Source organism: Asterias rubens, chromosome 1 (genome assembly GCF_902459465.1).
Source record: "Asterias rubens chromosome 1, eAstRub1.3, whole genome shotgun sequence".
Lineage (NCBI taxonomy): Eukaryota > Metazoa > Echinodermata > Asteroidea > Forcipulatida > Asteriidae > Asterias > Asterias rubens.
The window spans coordinates 22,122,428-22,145,389 of NC_047062.1; the positions used below are offsets into that span (position 1 = coordinate 22,122,428).

The 22,962-nt window shown below is 38.5% G+C and overlaps 1 protein-coding gene across 1 annotated transcript; it reads left to right on the top strand.

Moving 5' to 3' along the window:
* Positions 1-1,401: 1,401 nt before the first annotated feature.
* On the top strand, positions 1,402-22,961 carry LOC117292198 (thyroid adenoma-associated protein homolog). The gene is made up of 30 exons (XM_033774162.1): positions 1,402-1,642; positions 2,720-2,960; positions 3,546-3,666; positions 4,180-4,358; positions 4,631-4,774; positions 5,363-5,480; positions 5,842-6,008; positions 6,410-6,500; positions 6,928-7,172; positions 7,622-7,959; positions 8,461-8,653; positions 9,060-9,630; positions 10,037-10,100; positions 10,541-10,765; positions 11,271-11,455; positions 11,926-12,314; positions 12,892-13,032; positions 13,491-13,706; positions 14,049-14,292; positions 14,753-15,140; positions 15,648-15,887; positions 16,363-16,588; positions 16,943-17,394; positions 17,781-17,948; positions 18,677-18,818; positions 19,242-19,366; positions 19,757-19,841; positions 20,301-20,442; positions 21,088-21,254; positions 22,007-22,961. The coding sequence occupies exons 1-30, from the start codon at positions 1,479-1,481 to the stop codon at positions 22,070-22,072; spliced, it is 6,237 nt and encodes a 2,078-aa protein (XP_033630053.1). The 5' UTR covers positions 1,402-1,478; the 3' UTR covers positions 22,073-22,961.
* The last annotated feature ends 1 nt before the right edge of the window (position 22,962 follows it).

Sequence of the window (22,962 nt, forward strand, 5' to 3'; positions counted from 1 at the left end):
ATTTTGATGATGTGGTTGAGTCTTGGAAATGTGGCTTGCATAATTAATATCCATGCAATGCCACCTAGTTACTATTGTGCTGCGGTGACATTTGTACCATAGTATACATACATTTGTTAATAGTATTAATATTTGCGTTTGGACATGAGCACAAGGTGTGTTTCGGTGGATGTCACACAGAAAGGCCAGAGGTTTGCAAGGTGTTGTTTTTCGAGATCTTCACCTCTTACTATTGAATAAGTCTTGGGATGACTTGAGTGCCTCTACATTGCCCTTGACGAGGGGAATTTAAATCATGAGTAGCCTCAGGGCCCAATTTTAAACAGCCTCTTGAAGCACTTGGATGACATTGGTAATTGGGAAAGACCAATTTCAACTCCTTAGAGTCCACACTTTATGAGACCAAACATAAATTTGATTATAACCCTATGTGCAAATATAACCTCTATGGGTCATCGGAGTGGGAATCACAACAAAATTATGAAAATCCCCATGTATATTATCACTGCATTCAAATATCAAAACTAATTGTTTTTCTTTTTTTCCCCAAAAACTATAGCATTTCAGGCAAATAGTGTGTTGTGGAAAATGTTCAGCCTTTCCAATGATGTGCATGCCACTTTGAGCAGAAAATGTTTCTAAAACATTTATGTAGGAAACCAGTCATACATGGTCATACATATGTCATTTAGATCTGCTTAAGCACAAAAAGTAGCTAAGCACAACAAATTATTGCTTTTTATATATACCAGGAAATGTACATTATGTGACTGGTATCTTGCTAATTTATACTTTCTGCTTAAGCAGCTCTATGAAATTGGGCCCTGGTATGTTTGTTCTGAGGTACTTTTTGTTCTTAATCAGCTGTATATGGAGTTGGGCCTTTGTTTAAATCATTTGAATCTGCTCTGTTAGTGAAATGAACAGAGGAGTAGATATACTGTTTTGAAGAAAGTACAAGGAATGACTGAATGCACACATAAATTTGTTAGTAAATTTAATATTAAAGTCTATTTAAAGACTGTAAAAGTCTGTCGCTTTATTTCTCCATGCTTATTCCAACCATTTCAATTATGTGGTTTTCATCAAAAGAATTATGTTTGAATAAAGTGGATAGATAGGCCTACCTTTTTTTTTCTTTTTAATTTTAATCTATTCAACAAGTGATCAAGAGGTATTTGTTTATTAAAATGAGTGTTATTGAGACTTGCCAAACGCTTAAAAAAAATGTTTTTGAGGTTTTAATGCTTTTGGAAATGTGTCTAATTTTATACACGTGCGTGTGAATTACGCAACAACTCGATACAATTTTAATTGATAAAATAGCGCCCTCCAGAGTTACAACCCCGCAGAGTGGGTTCACTTACATCATAAAGTCAACAATACAGTGAGGAGGTCACGAAAGGGTTGCAAACAAGAATGGTTTCATAATATTGTTAACTCGAGCAATCATTGAAAGCTTACCTGGTTTTGCTGCAATGGCTAGCGAGGTATTTGAACGAATGATGTCTTCCTTTAAAGAGCATTTGGGTTTTTCGAGGGATCACAAAACTGACAACTTGAGGGATGAATTTCGGGTTGTTTCTTCGTGCATCGAAACGATTGAGCGAGTGTCATTGTCACTGTCACCAGATGCAACAAGGTAAATATTCATACATTGTTTTAATAATGAATAAAATAAAAACACATTTTGGGACTGTGTTGTTTCTGCTCATGTGTTGCTTACGTAAAGGTCTTTGGACGGATCAATAAAAGGAACTAGTTTGAACTTTTATATTGAAGCCAATTCAATTGGCATAAACTTATAAACAACAAAGTTGCCATACAAATCAAATTCAACAAAACGATCAAACAATTTTTGATGATGATAGTTGCTCTATCTCCATGGTATGTTATTTTTATTGCAGGAATGTTGGTTTAATTTACGGGTGGATTTGAGTTTTTAGTTAGGCTTTAAAGCCATTGGACACTTTCGGTACAGAAAAGAAAATTAAAAGTTCACAGATTTACAAATAACTTACAGGGTTTACAGATAGAAGGTAATGGTGAAAGACTTCTCCTGAAATGCTTTACTTTTTGAGAAAACATTAAAACAATATAAATTCTCGATATCGAGAATTACAGATTTATTTTATTTATTTTATGTCATGACTTGGCGACACGTGCGGAAACAAGAGTGGGTTTTCCCGTTATTTTCTACCGACTCCGATGACCAATTGAGCCTAAATTTATACAGGATTGTTATTTTGTATATGAGTTGTGATACACAAAGTATAGGCCTTGGACAATACTGTTTACCGAAAGTGTCCAATGGCTTTAACAATGTGTGTTTTATCACTTCAAAACCTTTTGTTTTGTGTTATTGTTTTTTGTTTGTTGGACCCCATATACCTTAATCCTTATTGACCCCTTTGTAGGCCTGGCACGTACCTTCGAAAAGGCAAGATTTTACCGAGGAGTTATATTGTGCAACAATACCATTCACGACCAAAATGCATTCAATATTTGTTTTATAGGCCTGTATAAACTCCAACACAGATCCTTGTCATTTGGGACAGATTTCCACAACAAACACAGAGAATAGAAATGGAAACTCGTCTTCATCGCACTCCTTTAATTCCTTTAAAAAACATTTTAACTTTATGACAACAACCTTGTCCCTGTGACACAACTTTGCCTCTATCCTGTGCAGTGATTAATGTATGGTTCCACTTCTCAGATTGACTCCCACTCAAGTTCTCAGTCTCCAAGACACAATCCAGCAACTTATTGAATCAGTGACTTATATCCAACAACATCATCCATCTCACACCACAACTTCTAAGAAGTCCAAGAAAGCTTCGTCTAGCTCAACGATCACGAAAGAAGAAGAATCGGTTCTATCTGTGGCCAGTCAGATCACAAGTCATGTATTCATTGACCTTGCAAACAATACCAAAGTCCTCCAGAAGTTCAAAAAGGTTTGTGTTTATTCCTTGTAATATTTATTAATTGCTGCAACTGAAAACACAGTGGTCCAAAGTAGAGGGATAATTTAAAACTCACGGAACTGCTTTAAACTGCTTAGGCTTATAGCCATATTGCTGATTGTCTATTGGCTTCAAAATCTGTGATATACTTTGGTTTGGGTCGAAATCAGTTATTTTTTTTCGGCAGCCTTGAATTAAAAAAAAGTAAGTTACCCATTTAATTTTCCCAGAGTAATTTTCCCTCCAACCCAAAAAGCATAATTCTTAAAAACCTAATGCTTTACTCTTGAAAGAGTCAGGCAGATTTTTCTTGGTAAAATGCACCTCATCAGTGAGGGAAGTTTAAATTTGTACTGCAACATTTGAATGGGCACCAAGGAAATGGCCAGGGTGTAAGAAGGCAATTTTGCCTTCCGTTGAGATTCTGGTCCTTTTGGCTCAGATACACTTTGTGCTGAATTCAAAATAAGTTAAGATTGATTATGTAAATCACATCCCTTTCATCAAGTACATTGATTAATAATTAAAACTTTCCAACACATTTATAATGGCAACAACTCTTTCTCTTGTTTTCAGGCACTGGATATACTGATGAGTCTACGACCAGAAACGAGGAGCCATCTTGAGGAATGTTTGCACAAGTTGCTCGTCCCACTCGATTCCAGAGGCGGGTTGAGTGCTGAAGCATTAACCAAAGGTGTTGTGTAGTTTTTAATGCAATTTTTAATGTAGTTTTAATGCAAGTACACAGACGTGTTTTCTAAATCAATACGATTCTTGTAAAAACTGTGTAGGTCTGTAATAGTTACATGTAGAGACAGTGAGATAACTCACAGAACGTAGTCAAAAGTGAAACCATTATCGAACCCTGACTATCTGACTACCAGGATTATACACAAAAATACCCAAAATATATTTTTAAAATGGCCTTGAAGGGGGCTGTTCACTTTTGTAAAAAAAACCATAGTGACACCCTGGGTATGAGGGTCCATTTTGGGGCGGAAAATTATCACAGCTCCATAATTCAAATCTTACAAGCAACTTATTTCACTGGATTAACATTCCATGGCAGTGCACTTTTTTGGGCGGTGGGATTTTGGACGCCCCGGAGGACTCTGTAACCATGTACAGCACAGTGGAAAAAGTCCTAGATAGAGCTAACAAATTTCATTTTGTTTTAAAACTGATTCATCAACTGTCTTCCCTGCAGTTTCTAGCCTTCTTGAAACCAGCAATATTGTTCGGGATTACCTTACAAAAAACTTTGCCCTAGTACTATCGTCTGTGGCCGGGACACTCAGCGGTGAAATTGGCCGACGAACTAAAGAAATAGACCATGTGCACTCGAGCAAGATACCAGCTGCAGATATTTGCTATCAAGCAACCAAGGTAAGCAGCAGCTAAAATGAATGATTAGTTGTAAGTTTGTATAGTTCTTTATACACAGGTTGCGATAAATAAAGCTATGCATTGTACCTTGCTTGAAGAATTTGATGCTTTTTATTCACAAGGTTCTTCAGCCAAATTATACGTATATGTTTTTGAATTCCAAGAAGAGAAAAAGCAGGATTGCGGTGTGTTGCTGGCACTCATTTTTGACACAATACTAAAGGCCATTGGAATGTTGCAGTTCAAGGTTCATGGTGCACTTCTTGTTTCAGGTGTTTCTGAAGATTTGCCAGTACGCTAAAGAGAACCTTGGACCCCTGCTCTGGCAGCCAAGGGAAAGCACCAGTCCACGGAGCGACGTTTATGAAGACCTTTTCCAGATGGTTTCAGGATTGGTCATTCTGATTGAAGACAAGGTATTCATAATCCACCTTTGGATCTGGGCCCAATTATGTGGCTCTGCTTACCGCTGAATTCTGCACTTACAATCATCATTCTCCGCTTACTGTGAAAGCACAAAATCTCTGCGCTAGCTGCGGAAGTGAAGAATGCATAGTAGCATGGAGTATGCAAGCACACAAGCAAAAATCCCATGCTAATCTGTGAAATGCGCTTGATGTAAGCACAGAGTTCCCAACTTCTGTAAGCACGATTCTTCGCTTACCGTAGACAGAGCCATCAAAATGGGCCTTGATACCAAGTGAAATAAAATATAATTTGATAAGTTTCTTATATCATGTATGATATAATAATGTTGTCGGCAAGCCATTTTTAATATCTAAAACCTTGTTGCTCGTAATGAAATACTCATTCATCCCAGTGCTCAAGCAAGGTTTGCTGAAACATGTAACTGACATTTTTGGTACACAATTACCAATTTACTCATTACAGCTTATTTCCTCTCTTTTTTTTGCAAAGTGATTTTCCCTTTTTTTTTCGCACTTGAAAAGTTGATTACCTACACCTGCATTTTTCACAAAATCATTTGTGCGTTTTGTTTACAGCGGTTTTCCAAGGACTGTGGTCTCATGGCTGGAAGCACCTTCGCTATGATGCTGAATTCTGCCCCACAACCTAAACTAGCAGCTCAGGCAGTTAATAGTCTAATCAACAGATATTCAAGTGAGTTATTAAGTAGTGATGGGTAGTAATAGCTAGATACTGTTTGCTTCTATTCCTTTATGGTCTGCCTCACCAGTGTGGCCCGGGTTCGTTTCCTGGCTAAGGCCATATTGGAGTAGAGTTTTGCGTTGGTTCTCTCCTTGCGGGCTGTCCGGTTTTCCTCCCTTTGGAAAAAAAAACACTTTTGATCTCTCGCTGTGCCCCCTGGTCATATAATGGTTGATGTGGAAGGCTGCCATTGGCACCCCTGAAATGCCTGCAGCCCGAACACGTTGTAGCTGCGTCCTTTGCAATTCAGCTTCTCAGCTGCAAGTTCGACATTTTACACACTCATTTACTATTATTTTGTCAAATTTTGTAGCTACTGGTGGCCAGGAAAATCTACAGATTGGTAACATGACAGTCCCTGCACTCACTACTGCCCTTCAACCAGCATCAACGGTCTTTCCACAAGTAGCAATAGCAAGAGGAGTATTGACATGCTGTGACAAGGCTATTCTACTCGAAGATGTGTCTCGTAATGACAAGGTTAGTTTTAGCAGATTTTGTTCTTAATTTTGTATTTATATTGACCCCTTGCACAACGCACTTACTACCGCCTATCCTGTCAGACATTGTGGGAGTCAAAATCTTTCACAAATGTGTGCCCAAAAGATTTGCCTCTCAAAAATGGTTGAAAAAGCGCATTGTTCGTAGGTGCGTTTCACTTTGTGTAAGGGTTCTATAGAAATCAAACCCCCTTGCATAATGTGTAACACTACCAGGTATGCTGAAGTCGTGCACAGGTTTTTACAGAAGGTGATTTTGAGGTGGATTTTTAATTAGCATCAGGTACTGCAAAGAACTGCCCAGGCATAAATATTGCTTTAAGAATAAAACAAGTTTGTTTTACTGCATATTTTCTGTTTTCCCCCCATTTCTTTTTACAGCAACAAATTCTTTCTACTCATGTGATCTTCCCATTGATATGTGACCTATGCAAGGATGCCTCAGGGGAACTGAAATATCATACTAGTGAAGGTACGTTCACTAATAGTAACTTTCCTTTGTGTATTATAAGACTGGTAATTGTCAGAGCAAAATAGTTTGCTGACTGTTAAACTGAACAGGCTACAGTACATTAATCTTTATTGCTACCAGAATTTTTAAGAATTATTTCATCTAAAATGTCTTAGTTTCCATGAAAATCACTTGATTTTAATTCAGTGTCCTTTTCCTTGATGATGGAAAACAATAGTCTAAGGAATGAGTGTAAATTGCTTAAAAGTGTCTTTCACTTAAAACATAAAGGAGATGATTTGTTATGGATTTGTAGGTCAAGATTACCTCAGTCAAATTAGTATGACTGCTGTTAGAGTCTCGCTGCTAGGGGCAGCGCGTCTATATCGATACCTCTAGTCAATAAAAAATTGTTTTACTCTTAGATTTTTCGGTCTCAACCCCACAGCCTTGAGTCTGTACCTTCAAGTCATGAAAACCCTCCTCCCGATCATCCAAAAGAAAAACTCAACCCATCCACGTCTTCCGCTGTTTGACAGAGATTCAACTCAGACCCAGGCCATTCTGAAGCTAGTGTGGCGAGAATGGCAGAGCCCGGTGGATGGAGTGGCTGAGATGATCCGATCATCCTTAGCAACGTTACTGGTCATTCATCAAGAGGAGGCTAAGGCTCTGGGAATTGCTGACTCTCAGGTATTACAGCTAGTAGGGCAGTCGGGTTGGTTCAGTGACTTCTGTCCCTGCCTTTCACCTCTGTGAACCCCGTTTGGACACCTGGACAGGAGCCTTGTATGTGGATCGGGTTTTTCAGTCCCTACGTGACTACGTGGGTAAAACATCTAAAACTGAATTTTCTTCAGTGTCTTCTCTGCAAAAGGATTACAGGAATGTTATTGACCAAATGACCAGGGCATTAATGTAAAACGGTTATTGTAAAAAGTGCTATCACAGCTATTGTTTATATTAATGAGTAAATTTTGAATGTGATTCAATGACTCCAGCTAAACAATGTCTTAGTTCAGTGTTTTGGTTGAGTAAATAGGAGATTGTAGCTAGAATGCAGAATGGTTTAAATTGAATTAGTCTGGTCTAATGTATATTTATCACATAATGATTCAAATTTCTTTGTACAATCTACACAGCTTGCAGAATCCATCATCTCAACTCTGCTGAGTACAGCATGGCACGTCAAGGGACGCTACCACCTCATGTCCCGCCTTGTTCCCCACTGCAACGCCATCAACCTTCTAACACTGCACCCAGGTCTGCCCAGGGAGCTGCTGCACTGCCTAGGGACTAACTATCTAGCTGCTGCTGTGACTGAGCTGCACAATGCCTTGGTCAGGAAGATGGGGAAGGAGATGATGCCTGGGAAGGAGTCTGTTGGGAAGAGGACGCAGGAAGATAAAGAGGAATTGACCAAGAGGTGGGGGAGCATCTGGGAGCAAGTGATGCTGCAGGGACTGTGCAACGATGACGGGTATGTTGTGTTGCTGTAAATATCTAAAGGAATATACTATAATCAGAATTGGTTTCTATCTAGTTAAAGAAGCATTTCCTTGAACTTAGCGGTCTAGTTCACCGGACCCAAGCTCTGGTGTTGTCATCAGCAGAGTGTGGGTTCGAATCCCGGTCATGACACTTTATTGCTAGATAACAAGGTGGAGGGTAGTGCAATCTGCTCTACCAGCAAGGCTCCTTGTGGATGATCTGTTGCCTACATCCAAATGGATTGTGAACGGGGTAACCCTGTTTCACTCCCAGGAGTAGGTGGCAACATGCCTCTGGTGACAGTTGATTTGAGTCGACCGTCCAAATCTGTAGCCCTTACCTCGAAGAGGCTGTCCAGCCTTGTGATATTAGGTTATCTCTCATAAAATTTGTTTACAAAGATAACAGTAGTAATTATGGTGATTTTAAGAGAAGTTCATTTTTCTTGTGATCACAACTCTAGTATATTGTTCTCCTTCTGGTGATATAGTTTAGTGAGGTATCACACGTCCAACTCCTGGATTCAATCTGCGATCAAGAGCTTCCCTGGTGTCTTCTCATTACTCATGAAGAGCCTGGATAACGAGCCACCCAATGATAACACTGATGTACGTCGCCTACATGCCCGTATCATCCTGCTGAAAACTGCACGGTGCAATAACACCCTGGAGTCTGATTGGCTGGTGAGTTTCACAGAATGTCCATTGACAAATCACATTTCCAAATTTACCAAACTCTTGGTCAAGTGGGTGTATTTCTGACTGTACCGATCACACTTTATTGTATTTATATACTATTTTAAAATATATAACTTATATAGTTTTGGGGGGATTGCATGGTGAGGTATCAATGTTTGTGGTATTGTTTGTGGTAACGCCATGTATATATCTACTTTGCTTTGTAGATTTTGTTCTTGGGAAACTAGGTCTTGCTTTTTATTCTACTGCCACGGGATAGATTTCAAAACTTGCAAGACTCTGAAAAGAATGCTTAACTTGTTAAGTTGATTAATTTAGGGATTGTAATTGTTTAAAATATTAAGACGGACTGTTTAGAAAACGTAAATGTCTTTTCCCTTTGTTATATTAGGAGAAATACATGGACATTGTCTCGGCAGGTCTCTGGCACCCTGAAAATGACATCCAAGGTGACTCTCTAAGTCTACTCTGCTGCTCCCCCAAGAAATCTGAGCTTCCTACCCCATCTGAGATGCTTCTTCTCAAGAGGACATTCCCACACCTCCTGAACTCCGATTCGGCCAAATTCCGCAATTGTCTTCGCCACAACATAATCGTCTTTGTCGGCAGGTTATGTGACGGCGGTCTAGGTCTCCTGAAAAACTTGAGAAAGTTGGAAACAAAACTCGAATCATCTGTTGACGATCGGTGTCCGACTGACAAGGCACACCCCATGGATGTCAAAAGGGGCGGAATGAAAGTGTCGGAGAAAAGAACTTCACAAGCTGATGAGATCAGAGAAAAGATTGATGTGTTGACTGAAAAACTGCTCAGAGCCGTAGACGCTTTGGACTGTCTGATGGAAGTATGCTTTGGGTCACTGTTTCCGGGAGCTTGTTACCAGCGGAGACGAGTTGCTATGGAGATTCTTGGGGTTATGTTTGACAACTTGATGGCCAGGGATAAACTGAAAGAGAAGAATGGTTCGTAGTTTCGTGGTTGGAATAATTTTAACACAATAAGTATAAGTGGCAATGTATATTTTATTTGATATCACAAACTGATGCGTTATTTCTCCATTGGATGGCAATAATTTTGGGTGAGTTGTAGTTTAAAAGTGCAACAGCTTACAGGTATGAGATATTGCAGACTTTTATGCATGCTGAACAAAGTTGTGATTTTCTTCAACCTTGATGAAAATCATGCTCTTTGATTCACTTCTCCGGCCCCAAAAGATACTGATCCCAGAAGCTCCTTGATATCTATACAGGCATCATTCGGTCAATGACAACACTTCAATTTTGCCTCACTAGATCCACTCGGACAGGATGCTTCATGCCTGCACATAATATTTACTAAAAACTAATTTTTTCCTCAATATCTGAACAGCTGTTTCAGGTGATGTCATGACTTGGGCTGTTGATCACGGGAAATGCAATTTGCTTTCTGAAAGGTATGTCACCATTTGTAAAATACAACTTATATAAGTATAAGTTTTTATAGATAAAAGTAACAGGTCTTGAACTTCGCTCTTGAAAGGGGTTTGTCAATTTTCCTCTTGTAAGGGTCACTTTATTGTATGAGGAAAACTTATTAGAAGTTTGCAAAGGGCACCACAGCAAAAGCACAAGGTACCTAGGCAATTTCTGTTGGCGCCATGGGTTAATTAGAGGCCTGGTTGTAATATAGTGTTTTAATGATTTCTACACTGTGTTTACTGTTATATGAGATCATAGCAGTATAGTGGCCTTTTCTCAGGAGTCTGTCAGTTATTATGCAGATGGTCATGGGTTTTCTTCAAACTTTGAAATCAATAGTGTTCAGTGCCCATAAATCAATGCATGACAAAACCATATTTTTTTTTGTCATCTATGTATTTTGTTATACATCTAGAAATGCCTCTATCCTTCTTGAGTGTATCCAAGATAGCGCGAATGACCTGAGGTCATCATCATATCATCTCCTGTCCACCTACTTCCCTACTGCCTTGCCGTCCTCTGCCTCATATCCCTATACATCATCCTCGGAGATCCTCTGCCGGGCCCTGCAACTTGTGTCTAGCCCCAAACTACAGGAGAGCGAGGCAGGGGCATTACTGTCAAAGATGATCTTTTACAAGTGAGTGTTTTTGATTCACTTCTTGTGAGTTACTCTGTGTTGGTAAAAACAACATGGGAATGCGAGAAGAGTTACTGGTTTTTTGAACCGTTTTAATCATACAATAAAACTTCTAAACATTTATTAAATGTTAAAATATTTGAGAAATCCCTATAAATCCGGAGCAAATATGCCCAAGCAGGAAAAATAATCCCTAATGGGAATACACAATCTGAGAAATGTTACTGCAGAAACAGGTCTCAGAATGAAATTTTGGGCCATAAAAACTGCTATCTTTTTACATTTAATCATGTTACTTCGAAGTGAAATGTTTATCAAAATGCTTTATACTATTGTAAGCTGATGTAGGCCTCCAAATAAATGTTTTTATTGCCATTAATTTTACCAAAATGATTACCAAAATGCATACCTTCCCTTTAAATAAAAATATTGATTGGCTTATTTGCTTGGCTAATATAAACTATATGTGTAGAAGCTGACATTGAATTGTTTTCTTTTTCCAAAGACACTCTGTTGTTAAAACACTGAATGCAAGCAGGTCTTCTCCGAGCTCACCAGTGAAATCTAACGGCATTTCCACAGAGAGGGGAACCGTCAACTTCATAGAGAGTCTGCTAACGAGTCTTATCTATCAGCTTAAGTGCTGCAAAAAGAATCTTCTACAAGCTGCTTCTGTAACGCCGATGCACGGTGAGCAATTGCCTTCGACACAATCATCTAATTTTCCTATTTTTCAACTCCGTTTTCCCTTGTAGCATCAATTTTGGGACACTGACTTGAGTGGAAGATAACACAGGATAGACAAGTTCACTGAATGAAATTCTAACCGTAGCTTTTAGGTTTCAACTCCTCAATTAAGCTTCAAGTTGCTAAAGGGCTATTGGAAAAGGTTTTTGTTTTTTATACCAAATTTTTTAAATTGAAACCTAAAAGCTGTTGTTGTCGTGGTTGTACTAGTTACTACGGTTAGAATTTCATTTCAGTGAACTTGTCTATCCTGTGTTGTTTCTTATTGAGTTTAAGTTAAAGTTATTAATTTGTAAAAGTGGTTTATTTTAAGTGTTTATTTTAGATTTGGTTTTACATCCTGGTTTAATTTTCATATCGCTCCGAGTTTTAGATCTGTTTCTCTTAAAAGAATCACTCTGGTATCTTTACAGGTTTAATACGAGCCATCAAGAGCTGCATAACTGACCAGCCAACATCTTTACAGCAGATTTTCATCTCGGATTCCGATGGTTGGTCATCGCTGGTCGAGAAGCTCCTCGCAACTCTCCAAGACATCACTCAATTCATCCTCCTCATTCTATCAGGGCAGAAGAAGACATCTCCTGTGTCAGCCAAGAAGGATGTTTCTGGCGCGGGCGGTAGCTCAGGAATGGCGCCCTCGTTTTGCCAGATGGGAGAGGCCATCGAGGGGCTGATAACAGAGATGGCTGCTTACCGGATCAACGATGATGATGATTATGATGGTGCGGGGGAAGATAAGATGATGTCGCTGTCTGAAGAGCATCAGTTGATCCTAGCTTGTTGTTGGCTCAATCTGAAGGTGATCCATCCTAATTTGTTAAGGTTTTGTTTCACAGGATACATTTTGACTTAAAAACCTTGCAATCTGTAAATTTGATAAAGGGGAAAAGGAACAGTAAAACATTCACATTCAGTTTACTAAAAGTTCCATTAAAATTGGCATACTGTGGCCGAGGGGGTAAGAGCACCAAATTCAACCTCTAGTGATTCTGTTTAGAGTGTGAGTGTGGGTTCGAGTCCTGATTGTAACCCTTGTGACACTTAGCAAAACACTTATCCATTATTGCTGGGTCCTTTGGATGGGACGTAAAGCCATTGGTCCTTTGTGTTGTGTAATGCACATAAAAGAGCCCAGTGCTTTTTTTGAAAAAAGAAGAGGTTTGCCTTAGTGTTCCTGGTTTGATTGGCTTCAAAATTGTAGCTCCACAATACCTTTCAAGAAAACACTAAATGTTGAAGTGCCTTTAGCGTCACTGAGTGATGCAAATTAGTGCTGTAAAAGGAACCATTACTATTATTGTATTGGAAGTAACGGTAAGATTAGAAAAAATGATTGATAAACATATGTTTACTTTTTCCTTTGGTCTTTGTCGCAGGAATGTAGTTTGCTCATAGGAGCCATAGTAGAGACGATGCCATTAAAAAGTCATGACCGTGACAATGGTGTATTGACCTTTGACCAATTGACCCTCATGGCCAACTTACTGGTGGAGATTCTTACACGATGCAGGCACAAGGTAAATAATGTAATGTAAATAGTACCAGTTTTACCATAAGCCTTTTTGAGGTATGGGTGATCATTAGGTTTACGTGTAAACGCTGCGTTGCCTAAAATGCGCACTTCACTGAATAACATACGTTCTATTTCTATGGTCAATACGCACAAATTTACCACCACTTTACAGTGTTATAGCATTGTGTCCGCCATATCTCAAAAAGGCTTATTGATTTGGGGTTGCACAAAGAAAAATTTACTAGAGCTGGATTTGAACCAACGTCCTCCAGATTAACATGCCGGCTCTCTTACCAACTGAGCGTTCTAGCCCTATGTACGCGGTCTTCCAGTTTTACCATTGCTCTACATATCATAATGTACATGTGTATTAGCAATTCAGATGATCTCTTTTATACAGCCCGCACAAAGATCCTGGTTTTTCCACTCTTATAACATAACCAAATATGTTTTCTTGTGTAGGGTGCCATAGACGGCTGCAATCAGGGCTTTGCAAAGCTTTGCTCCAGACTGCTGGCCAGTCAGCAACCCAAACTACAGTCCCTACCCAAGATCGTACTGGATAAGGTGCTTGGGTTAGTCACCAATGAAGCAGCGGAATCATCATTCACAAAGAAAAGTGCAGGGCTGCCTCTGTTGGTAGAATCCATTGTCAGTGCTGAGCCAAGAGGACGAGAGGTACGCCGATTACATTTTCTTTTTGTGTATTGCCTCTTTAGATGTGAGCAATCAGTTGTGTTGTAGTGAAGTCAAACTTGACTGAAACAACTCCGTAGATTAACTCTAATGAAGAGTTAATCTACAGCCTGATGTAGCACATGCTGTTTTCTGTTGAAATAAAGATTGATTTTGGGGGTTATATTGATTTTGTGGTTTATATTGAAATAAAGATTGCATAAAGCCAGACTTGGGCCCATTTTTCATGGAGCTGTTTAAGCATAAAGAAAAGCTAACAGCAGCAACATTAAATATTTATATTTTTGTTACTATTATGGTTTTCCGTTCTTGTCCATGCAACAGAGACCGCTCCTAGCGTATACCATGGACAGCCTCATGAAGATAGCATCTCAGCCACTCCCCTTGGACCCCTCAGACAAACAGGACCTTCCCCAATCCCATGCCTTAAACATCCTAATGGAACTCTTTCGCTGCTCGTCTGTCGGCACTGACATATTAAGACATTGCTCTGAAGCAGTCAAATTGGCCATAGGTGGATTCGCATCACCCTGTTGGACAATAAGAAATGGCTCAATGAGGCTTTTTGGTGAGTTTGTTGTTTGCTAGGGCAGTCGGGTTGGCATAAGGGTATATTTCCTTGCCTTTCTTGCCAGGGCCACTAAATGGGTTTTCAGTCCCTATGGGTGTTTCTTGAATACTTCTTTGGGGTTTACCTACCACTAAAACTGTCTTCTCTCCAGGGTGTTCTTGGCTAATGAAATGATTAAGTTCGCGCTCCTGAGTATCCTCCCTTTCACAACCAGAATTAATAAATAAATAAATACAATAATACAAATCTTGTACGAAAACTAAATCATTCCTGTACACAAAGTAAAGCAAATATGTTTGATTCTGGTAACCTTTACATCAAGTCTGGACTGATTTTGCACAAGTTAGTTTCAATCAATAACAAACTTTAAATGTAATTTTTATTCCTGTGTACTATTTCTATCAAAAGGATTTAGTTAAAATAAGTTTTCTTCATTATTTCATTACTCTCCACAAAGGCACTTTAACTAATCGCATCTTTGGACAAAAGAAAGTGCAAGATGAGCACTCCCAGGTCAACGCCATGTCTGCCGCCACCTTCTTCCGTAGCTATCCGGATCTCCAAGAATTCCTTCTGAATGAGGTTGGGAAGTTTGATACCAGCATAAGAAAAGAGCAGAGCATAGACGTAGAAGACATGGGAGAGGAAAATGCCAATGTAGGACAGCCAATCACCACAGGGAGAAGTGGAGGAGGGAAGTCAGAGGATAAGAATGGATTCGAAGACGTTCAAGAAGAAATGAGACCAGGATGTGATATTGGCAGATTATTTCTTCATCCAAGTCTGCATCCTGTACTTACTCTACTCTCCAAACTCGGCCCTGGAGTGGGCAATGAAGATAATGAGTAAGTTTTGTTGTAGCAAGGAAGACATGTTGTTTGACAGCCATGTTCTTTTTGAAATGCTAGGCCAAATTTGTATAAATCTTTTTTTGAAACCACATACTACAGCCTTTAGCTTGTTCATTTCATCTTGTTAATTCTCTCTGTCATTGCCATTTAGAGATTAATAATAACACGTTGTTATATAATGCATTGCGCTTGACATAAGTGCCCTGGTCATTGGATCAATAACATTCCTGAAATCTTTCTCAACTCCCTGGGGAGTATACAGCCCTGGACTGCTATGGCGCTCCAAAGGCTTTTTTATATACAATAGCAGCATCTACCCTCATAGGTACCCATTTATACCCCTGGGTGAAGAAAAGCAATAAGAGTAAAGCATTTTGCTTAAGGACACAAGTGTCACGACTGGGATTCGAACCCACACTCCGATGAAACCTATGAAATATCCAGAGTACTATCCAGAGGAAACCAACCATATATTAAGAAATAATTATGTGTATTTCACAGGTTACTGTCTGCATTCTTGGAGCCAGTGAGACGTCTTGCAAGCAGTCCAATCTACCCAGTGCGTGAGCTAGCAGCCCGTTCCCTGGTCCCCCTCATACCACAGAGTCAGATGTCCAATCAGATGATTGAGATCATTGATAATCTACCAATAGAGGCTGGAGCCGTCAGAGCTTTCAACCGTCTCCATGGAGATTTACTGCAGCTGGAGAAGTTGTTTGAAGCTGCCGTCCAAAATAGAAGGTATGGGGTTGTGACGCATTATTTGATTTACTGATTTCTTGTTGGGAAGGTCTCCTAAATTAGTGCCAATAAAAACTTTTGGTTAAAAGCCAACATTTCACTTGGTCATGTAGTTATGTAAAAGATATCAGTTTTTATGCACTTAAAATTGGATATGAGAAGCGTTACTGCAGTAACGCTTCTCAGATTATGATAGGAGAAGCGTTACTGCAATCTCAGATTGTGTATTCCTGTTAGGGATTATATTCGCTCTGGATTTTCGGTGAACTTTCTGAATGTTTTTCAACAATGTAGCGAGAAATAAAATACTACAATTTACAGTGAATATTGTCGTTCAATTTTCAATTACGTCTTTTATCATTCAAAGACATTTTTTAGCATTATGTTTAGCACATCTTCATAACATATTGCCATGAATGCTATATTGCAAAACTATTAGCTTACAATTGTCTGTTTTGTTTTGTTTTGTTTCCAGTATCCAAAAGGAAGACCTCATTACCATCCAGGCCAAGCTGGCTGCCAGAACATGGATAGCTGGTTTTACTAACCCATGTGCTCTCATTAGAGCAGTGTTTGTCAATCTGACCATGGCTGTCATATCAGAGTGTGAGAAGACTTGTGCTGATTCAGGGGCCACACAGTTGCTGTCTGACATGAGTAATACAGCGACTGAGTACTTTGAAGGTATTCAACCATTCCAGGTAAAAAAAACAGCCAATCCAATTCACTCAAATGACAAAAGAAATATACTCAAATAGTATCAAAAACGTTTGGAACTATGTTATATTATGCAAAATAGGCTACCTGCTGCTAGATCAACCTAGCTTACCTCTTTTTACCCTGGGCCAATATGATAGACCTGCTGAACTCAAAATCTATTGAATGCAGAAAATGCTTAGCAGAAACAGGTTACCAGCTAAAAGACAAAGTAATGTTTATTATTTGTTTGTGTTTATCAAATTATTAATTTAATCTGTCTGTATTAATTTTTTTACGTTGACTGCTGTATTACTGAACCACATTAATTAATTTTATTTTACATATTTTACTTGCAGGTTGGCTTAGCTACTTTAAACAGGGTCATGACAACTGCTCGATTGACCTTTTCATCATTGACCTCTGAACCTTCAACGTCCAATCTTGCTGCTACAGCTCAGATGCTTTTGACATCGAAGGACTTGGACATAAAATTAGCAACTCTTAATTGCTTGCAATCGTATGGTTTGGAATTTCTTCAAACTGGAGCTGTTTCGAGACTCATCGAAGAGTTAACAAACTTGGTTACGAATTCGGAATTGGAATCCACATGTTTAGAGAAAGTGCTGACACTGTGGGTAGACTTGAAGAATGGAGAGGACAAGGAAGAAATATCCAGCTGTGATTGGTCACCCTTGTGGGAAACTCTAACCAGATTGGCTGATGGTGAAAGGGGGAGTGGCTTGTGTGGTGCTGCACTGCCTGCTATTGGTCAGATGCTTCTGTGCCATATGCAGTCAAACACAGACAGGTATGTAAATGACAATAACAGTTTCTGTCTTCGTTTGTTGAGTTGTTTAAGGCCTATTCCCGGCTATAGGGACGGCTGCAGCTAGATTTCCACATCATCATGCATTGAAGTATAGGACATCCTTGCCAGCACCCTTGGCAACAACAAAGCCATAGCTGTAGTTGCAATTCATATATACCCCGATACTGAACTTTAAAAAGACAGTGTGAACTATGTAGATAAATGCAGTCAGGTTATAAATCTACATAGATGGTTACACCATAAAATATGCAGATTTGTTTTGGTGACCATTTGATACTTAAAATAAACTGGATAATTGACTTGATAATGGACCTTACTTGATAAATGAACAAAGAGTCAACCATTTTTCTTATTCCCTTATACAGTTGGCAATTCATTGGTCAGTGGTGTGCCTGGATGGTTACGTACAGTGATCCCTCTCAGAGTGAGACGATCCGATTGGCTGTTGTGAAGTCAGTCAGGATTGCTGCAGCATTGGTGTGGAGGAAAATAGCTGATGAGCATACAGAGGATAGACTTGAGACATCCCTTGAGTAAGTTTGTTTCAATCATCCATTGTGAAGGAATGATATAAGGTTAGGTTTGTGGTTACATCATGTGAAAATCTCTTTCGAGTAGTGTTGTTTATGAAAAGAACCAGTGGTTGAAAAAAGAACTTTTCATAAACTTTTCAAATTTTCGATTAGTACACTCTGACCCTTTTGCTTTAGTGGATCGAGGGGACTTCTCGTTCTTAACTTCACTACCACTTTTGTAAAAAGCGCTATATAAGGTTATTATTATTATTATTACCGCGGAGTTCTTAATGGGAGACTTTCTGGGACGATAGAGGGCAGCAGACTTACCGGGTAAATCCATTGTTCTCAGAATTATGCGCATGTTCAGAACTACGTAAACAATGGAAATTTACCCGGTATGTCTGCTGCCACCTAGCGTTGGAAAGTCTCCTATTGGTCTCAATGTTTCGACTAGTTCGCTTTAGTCATCATCAGTAGTCCCCTTCTGCACAGGTAGAAATTAAAAAGCAGGATAGTTTTTTCAGAACTGAAAACTCTCCCGAATTCTGAAAATCAACTCCGGGGTATTGTAATATTAAGCAAGACAAGTTCTCAAATGAATAACAATCCACCTACCAGGTAGACACACATGGTGTTACTGCAAATCAAATATATAATTTAAATCTTGTGAACAAAATTTTCCAAAGTTATTTGGCATTTTCTTATCAAATAAATTTTGTTTGCAAATTTCTTTACCCTTGCAGTCTGATGAATGTTGTGCTATGCCTCCTTCAAGATGAAGCCCAAGGCATTCGTCTTGCAGCTGCAAGATTTGTCTCTCAACGTTTACCAAGAGGGGCCAGTTGTCCTCAGTTCAAACTTCTTCACAGTAATGCTGCACAGCAGGTCAGTGTATAGCGATTTTCAATTGTTACACAAGGAGGGTCTATGAACGAGCCCATACCAATTGTTTTTGAAGCCACCTGAATACTAGGCTTGGTGCAAGCCATTCTTGTGGATTCGGTAAACACTATAAAACCATAGGGCTTACCATACACTCAACACTGCACACATTGCCACTATTGCACCAATAGATGGCATTCTCTGGAAGCCGTGAACCCGTCGGCAAGTTTTGTGTGATGTGGTGGGAGATCTGGGCAGAATCTTCACAGCGCCCGCTATTGTTGGATAGTAATGTGCACGCAGAGGGAATCGCGATAGTTGAGTGATAATGAACAGTCACGCTTGCACCAAGACTACCTAAAACATGAAAATGTCTGACATGGGTTGTTTACTCAAGTAACTTTTTGTTTCTTCTCCCAATTGTAGGTTCTTATCAACTACATTTGCACGATGTTCTCCTGGTCTTCAAGATTCATGTCTTTAGCGCTTTGCCTTCTGCTGGGATCATTAGACGTATATGGTACTGTCAACCAGCAGCATTCTTCTACATGGTAAGTTTGTGTGGAAATGTTTGCAACAATGAAGCCTGGTTCATACTTCATGCGAATTTGATGTGAATTTGACGTCACAATTCTCCTTTCGCAGCGATATTCACAAGTAAGTTGAGCAGAGTTGAACTGCTGCGAATTATTCGTTGTGATTTTTTAACGTCAACATTCGCTTCGCGTTCGCAGGAAGTGTGAACTGGACTTTAGGCAGTGGATGTAGAGGAAACCAAGGGACAATCATGTATTGCCAACTTTTGTAGTGTTCTTACTTTATGCACGAAGGGCCTGCCTTATGCCCCAGCCAGACAAGAATGTGTATACATGTATTTGACTTGTTGATATGATTCTTATCCTTTAGCTTTTAAATTTGCATAAACTATTTCATCTCTTTAGTGGGACTCACCTGTTTGATCAAGAAAGTCCAAACATCTATGCTGAGGGAGTGATGGAGGCAAGGATATTGTACGCTGAGATTGTGGTAAGACTTTCCACCACTTTTTATTCCCCCCCAAAAAACTGCATTTGTAACCCGCCTGCTCTTGGTAACATTTTCAAGGGAGTTGACAAACCCAATCAACTGTGCAGTGTCTAAATGTTGAAGTCAAGGACCCTCACCAAAAGGGATCTAGTTTTTTGTGTAGACGGAGACATCCTTACTTTACTTTTGTGTACAAATCCAATCAGCCTCTCTGAGATATATCTGGTGGGCACAATACCACAACTCTATTTGGTTTGGGTAAATCTGTGCATGTACACCCATACTAAACAGTTTGTCTGTAAATAGTGACTGCCTCATCCTTGACAGGACTTTGTTGTTGTATCTTTCTTTACATGACTGTTTTACCCTATGACTTTTCTTTAGACCAGTTTTTTTTACCCAAAACTGTATTTTTTAAGTTTGCGTAGAATGAATGAGATGATTTCGATTAAATTACAGGACCTCATTGAGAAGAGACAGAGAGATGAAGATTTCAAAACGTGGTTAAGTGGTTGGTACGAGGGCTTCACCCAGCTCAAACAATCTCTAGAGGAGCTGGACGAAACAAGAGATATGCTCAAGTCTTGCTCTATTGCATTCGGTAAGTTGCTTGCATTGGAAGGTTTCCAAAATTTGACTATTTGATTAACATTGATAGTGTTCATCAATTTGGTTTACAATTTTTGACATAAACAAAATCTTTTGTTCCCGAGAATTGGATTAGTAAAGGTAGTTTTGGCAATTAAATTCAACATGTTGTTACAGTTATTAAATTACATTATTTTTGATAAATTTCTTTTTAATGTTAACTATTTTTAAAAGCTGATATTGGTAGAAGTTGAAACAATGTAACTAAGATTGTTACTGTTAATCTTTGATTAATTTTATCTTTGATTAATTTTAATCTTTGATTAATTTTAATCTTTGATTCATTTTATAAACAAGAATTTTGCTATTACTTCTTAAAGATGGTTGTTGTTGATAATTTCTTCATTGCCTTAAATAATTGAATGGGTTTGAAATATATAAATAAACTGTATCAAACAAATCATGTAACAAAAAAAACTTCAGGTTTTCCTTTTGTACAGAATGAAACCAAAATCTTTTAGATAAAATTGCTTTTGATATACATGTAATGATTTCAGCCGTTCGCCTGTCTGCATTCAAACCTCACCCTACTTCTAAATTTGTCCAAGTACTTTCACATTCACAGCTGCCATTTTGTTTTCCTTTTTATCATTTCAAGGAGGTACATTTTATGGATTATCCGGCCATAGTAAACCATTCCAAGCCATCTGTAGACAACTCCTCTACCTCCAAGTACTGTGCACTGTCGCCAAAATGGCCAACAAAGAAGAGGAGACGGAATCTCTGATGAGTGAAATACAGAAGAGTGCTCAACAAATGATGGAGGTATTGATGTTTGCTTAAAGACAGTGGACACTATTGGTAATTGTCAAAGACCAGTCTTCTTACTTGGTGTATCTCAACATATGCATAAAATAACAAATCTGTGAAAATTTGAGCTCAATCGGTCAGCGAGAGTTTGCAAGATAATAATGAAAGAAAAAACACCCTTGTCACACGAAGTTGTGTGCTTTCTGATGCTTGCTTTCGAGACCTCAAATTCTAAACTTGAGGTCTCGAAATCAAATTGGTGAAAAATTACTTCTTTCTCGAAAACTGCGTCAATTCAGAGGGAGCTGTTTCTCACAATGTTTTATACCATCAACCCCTCCCCATTACTCGTAGTCAAGAAAGGATTAATGATGATAATTATGTTGAGTAATTACCAATAGTGTCCACTGACTTTAATTGTTTGTTTCCTTTCTAGCAAATACTCATAATGTATCATTGTAGGAATTGCTATCTTGGACTAAATGAGTAAAATGTGTAATGACTGTGTTTACAAGCTAGAAGTCTTTTAATATTTTAGTGAGAAATTATCTCTTTCTCAAAAACTACATTACTTCAGAGGGAGTCGTTTCCCACAATGTTTTATACTATCAACAGCTCTCCAATGCTTGTTACTAAGTCAGTTTTTAAGTTAATATTTGTGTTGAGTAATTACCAAACGTATACCTTCCCTTTAAGTACTTGAAGTTTCATACATCTGCTTAAGTGTCTGTCAAATTTTGAAAATGTAATTTCTTTTTTGTTTACAGCTTGCGCCAGTTCATCCATGCCTGAAGATGGAACTTTCTTCATTGATACGTCTTATAGAAAACTGAGATGGCAACTCTGCATATTTATTGCATAACTTTCTTTAACTTTATAGTTATAAAATGCTATTTAGTACTTTTTTATTTTTTTAATAATTCTAAGCAAATCTGTAGTTGTGTGCAGAATAAATAAAGCTTTGATCTACAAGAACAGGCTTTTTTGGGACGCAAAATTGAGGAAATTATCAATTTTAAGCATCAGTTTTTGAGGCCCTTTTTAATTATAACTCCCTACTAAGATGCCAAGCAAAAACAAAAAATATCAAGGAAACAAAATATAATTGATCAATAATTTTGTTAAAAGAAGCACTTGGAGGAAAAGATCAAGCACTTCATGTTTTTAACTGCAAGTGTGAACTATGTTAATCTCAAAACTGTTGTAGAGCGACTTTATTGTTGTGGTAATTTTTTCTAAAACTCGGCCATATTTTATGAGTTTTAAGGCTATAAAATCAGTGTGAATCATATTCATTCTCTCTGTGAGATGTGTTGGTTCTAAAAAGAACCGGTGGTTTATAACTATGTTTGTGTATCATATCTGGGAATGCTATTGTACATTTATCTCTTTGCAGTTAGATTTCTCCACATTTGTATCAATTTAAATGAATATTTCCCACCACTGCAAACTTTCAATTAAAAGTATGTCAGGTCTTAGTTATATAAACCTTTATTGAGAGTATTCAGTGTAGAACCTGTGTAAGAATAAAATTATTCATGTAAATTATATGCAATTTATGTAAGGATATCAAAAGATAGCAGCAGTGTAAGTTTAAATGTTCGCATCATAAGATTTTGATCAAACTTTGACAGATATTTATATTTACCACATGTTAAAGCCATTGGACACTTTCGGTAAACAGTATTGTCAAAGGCCCACACTTCGTGTATCACAACTTATA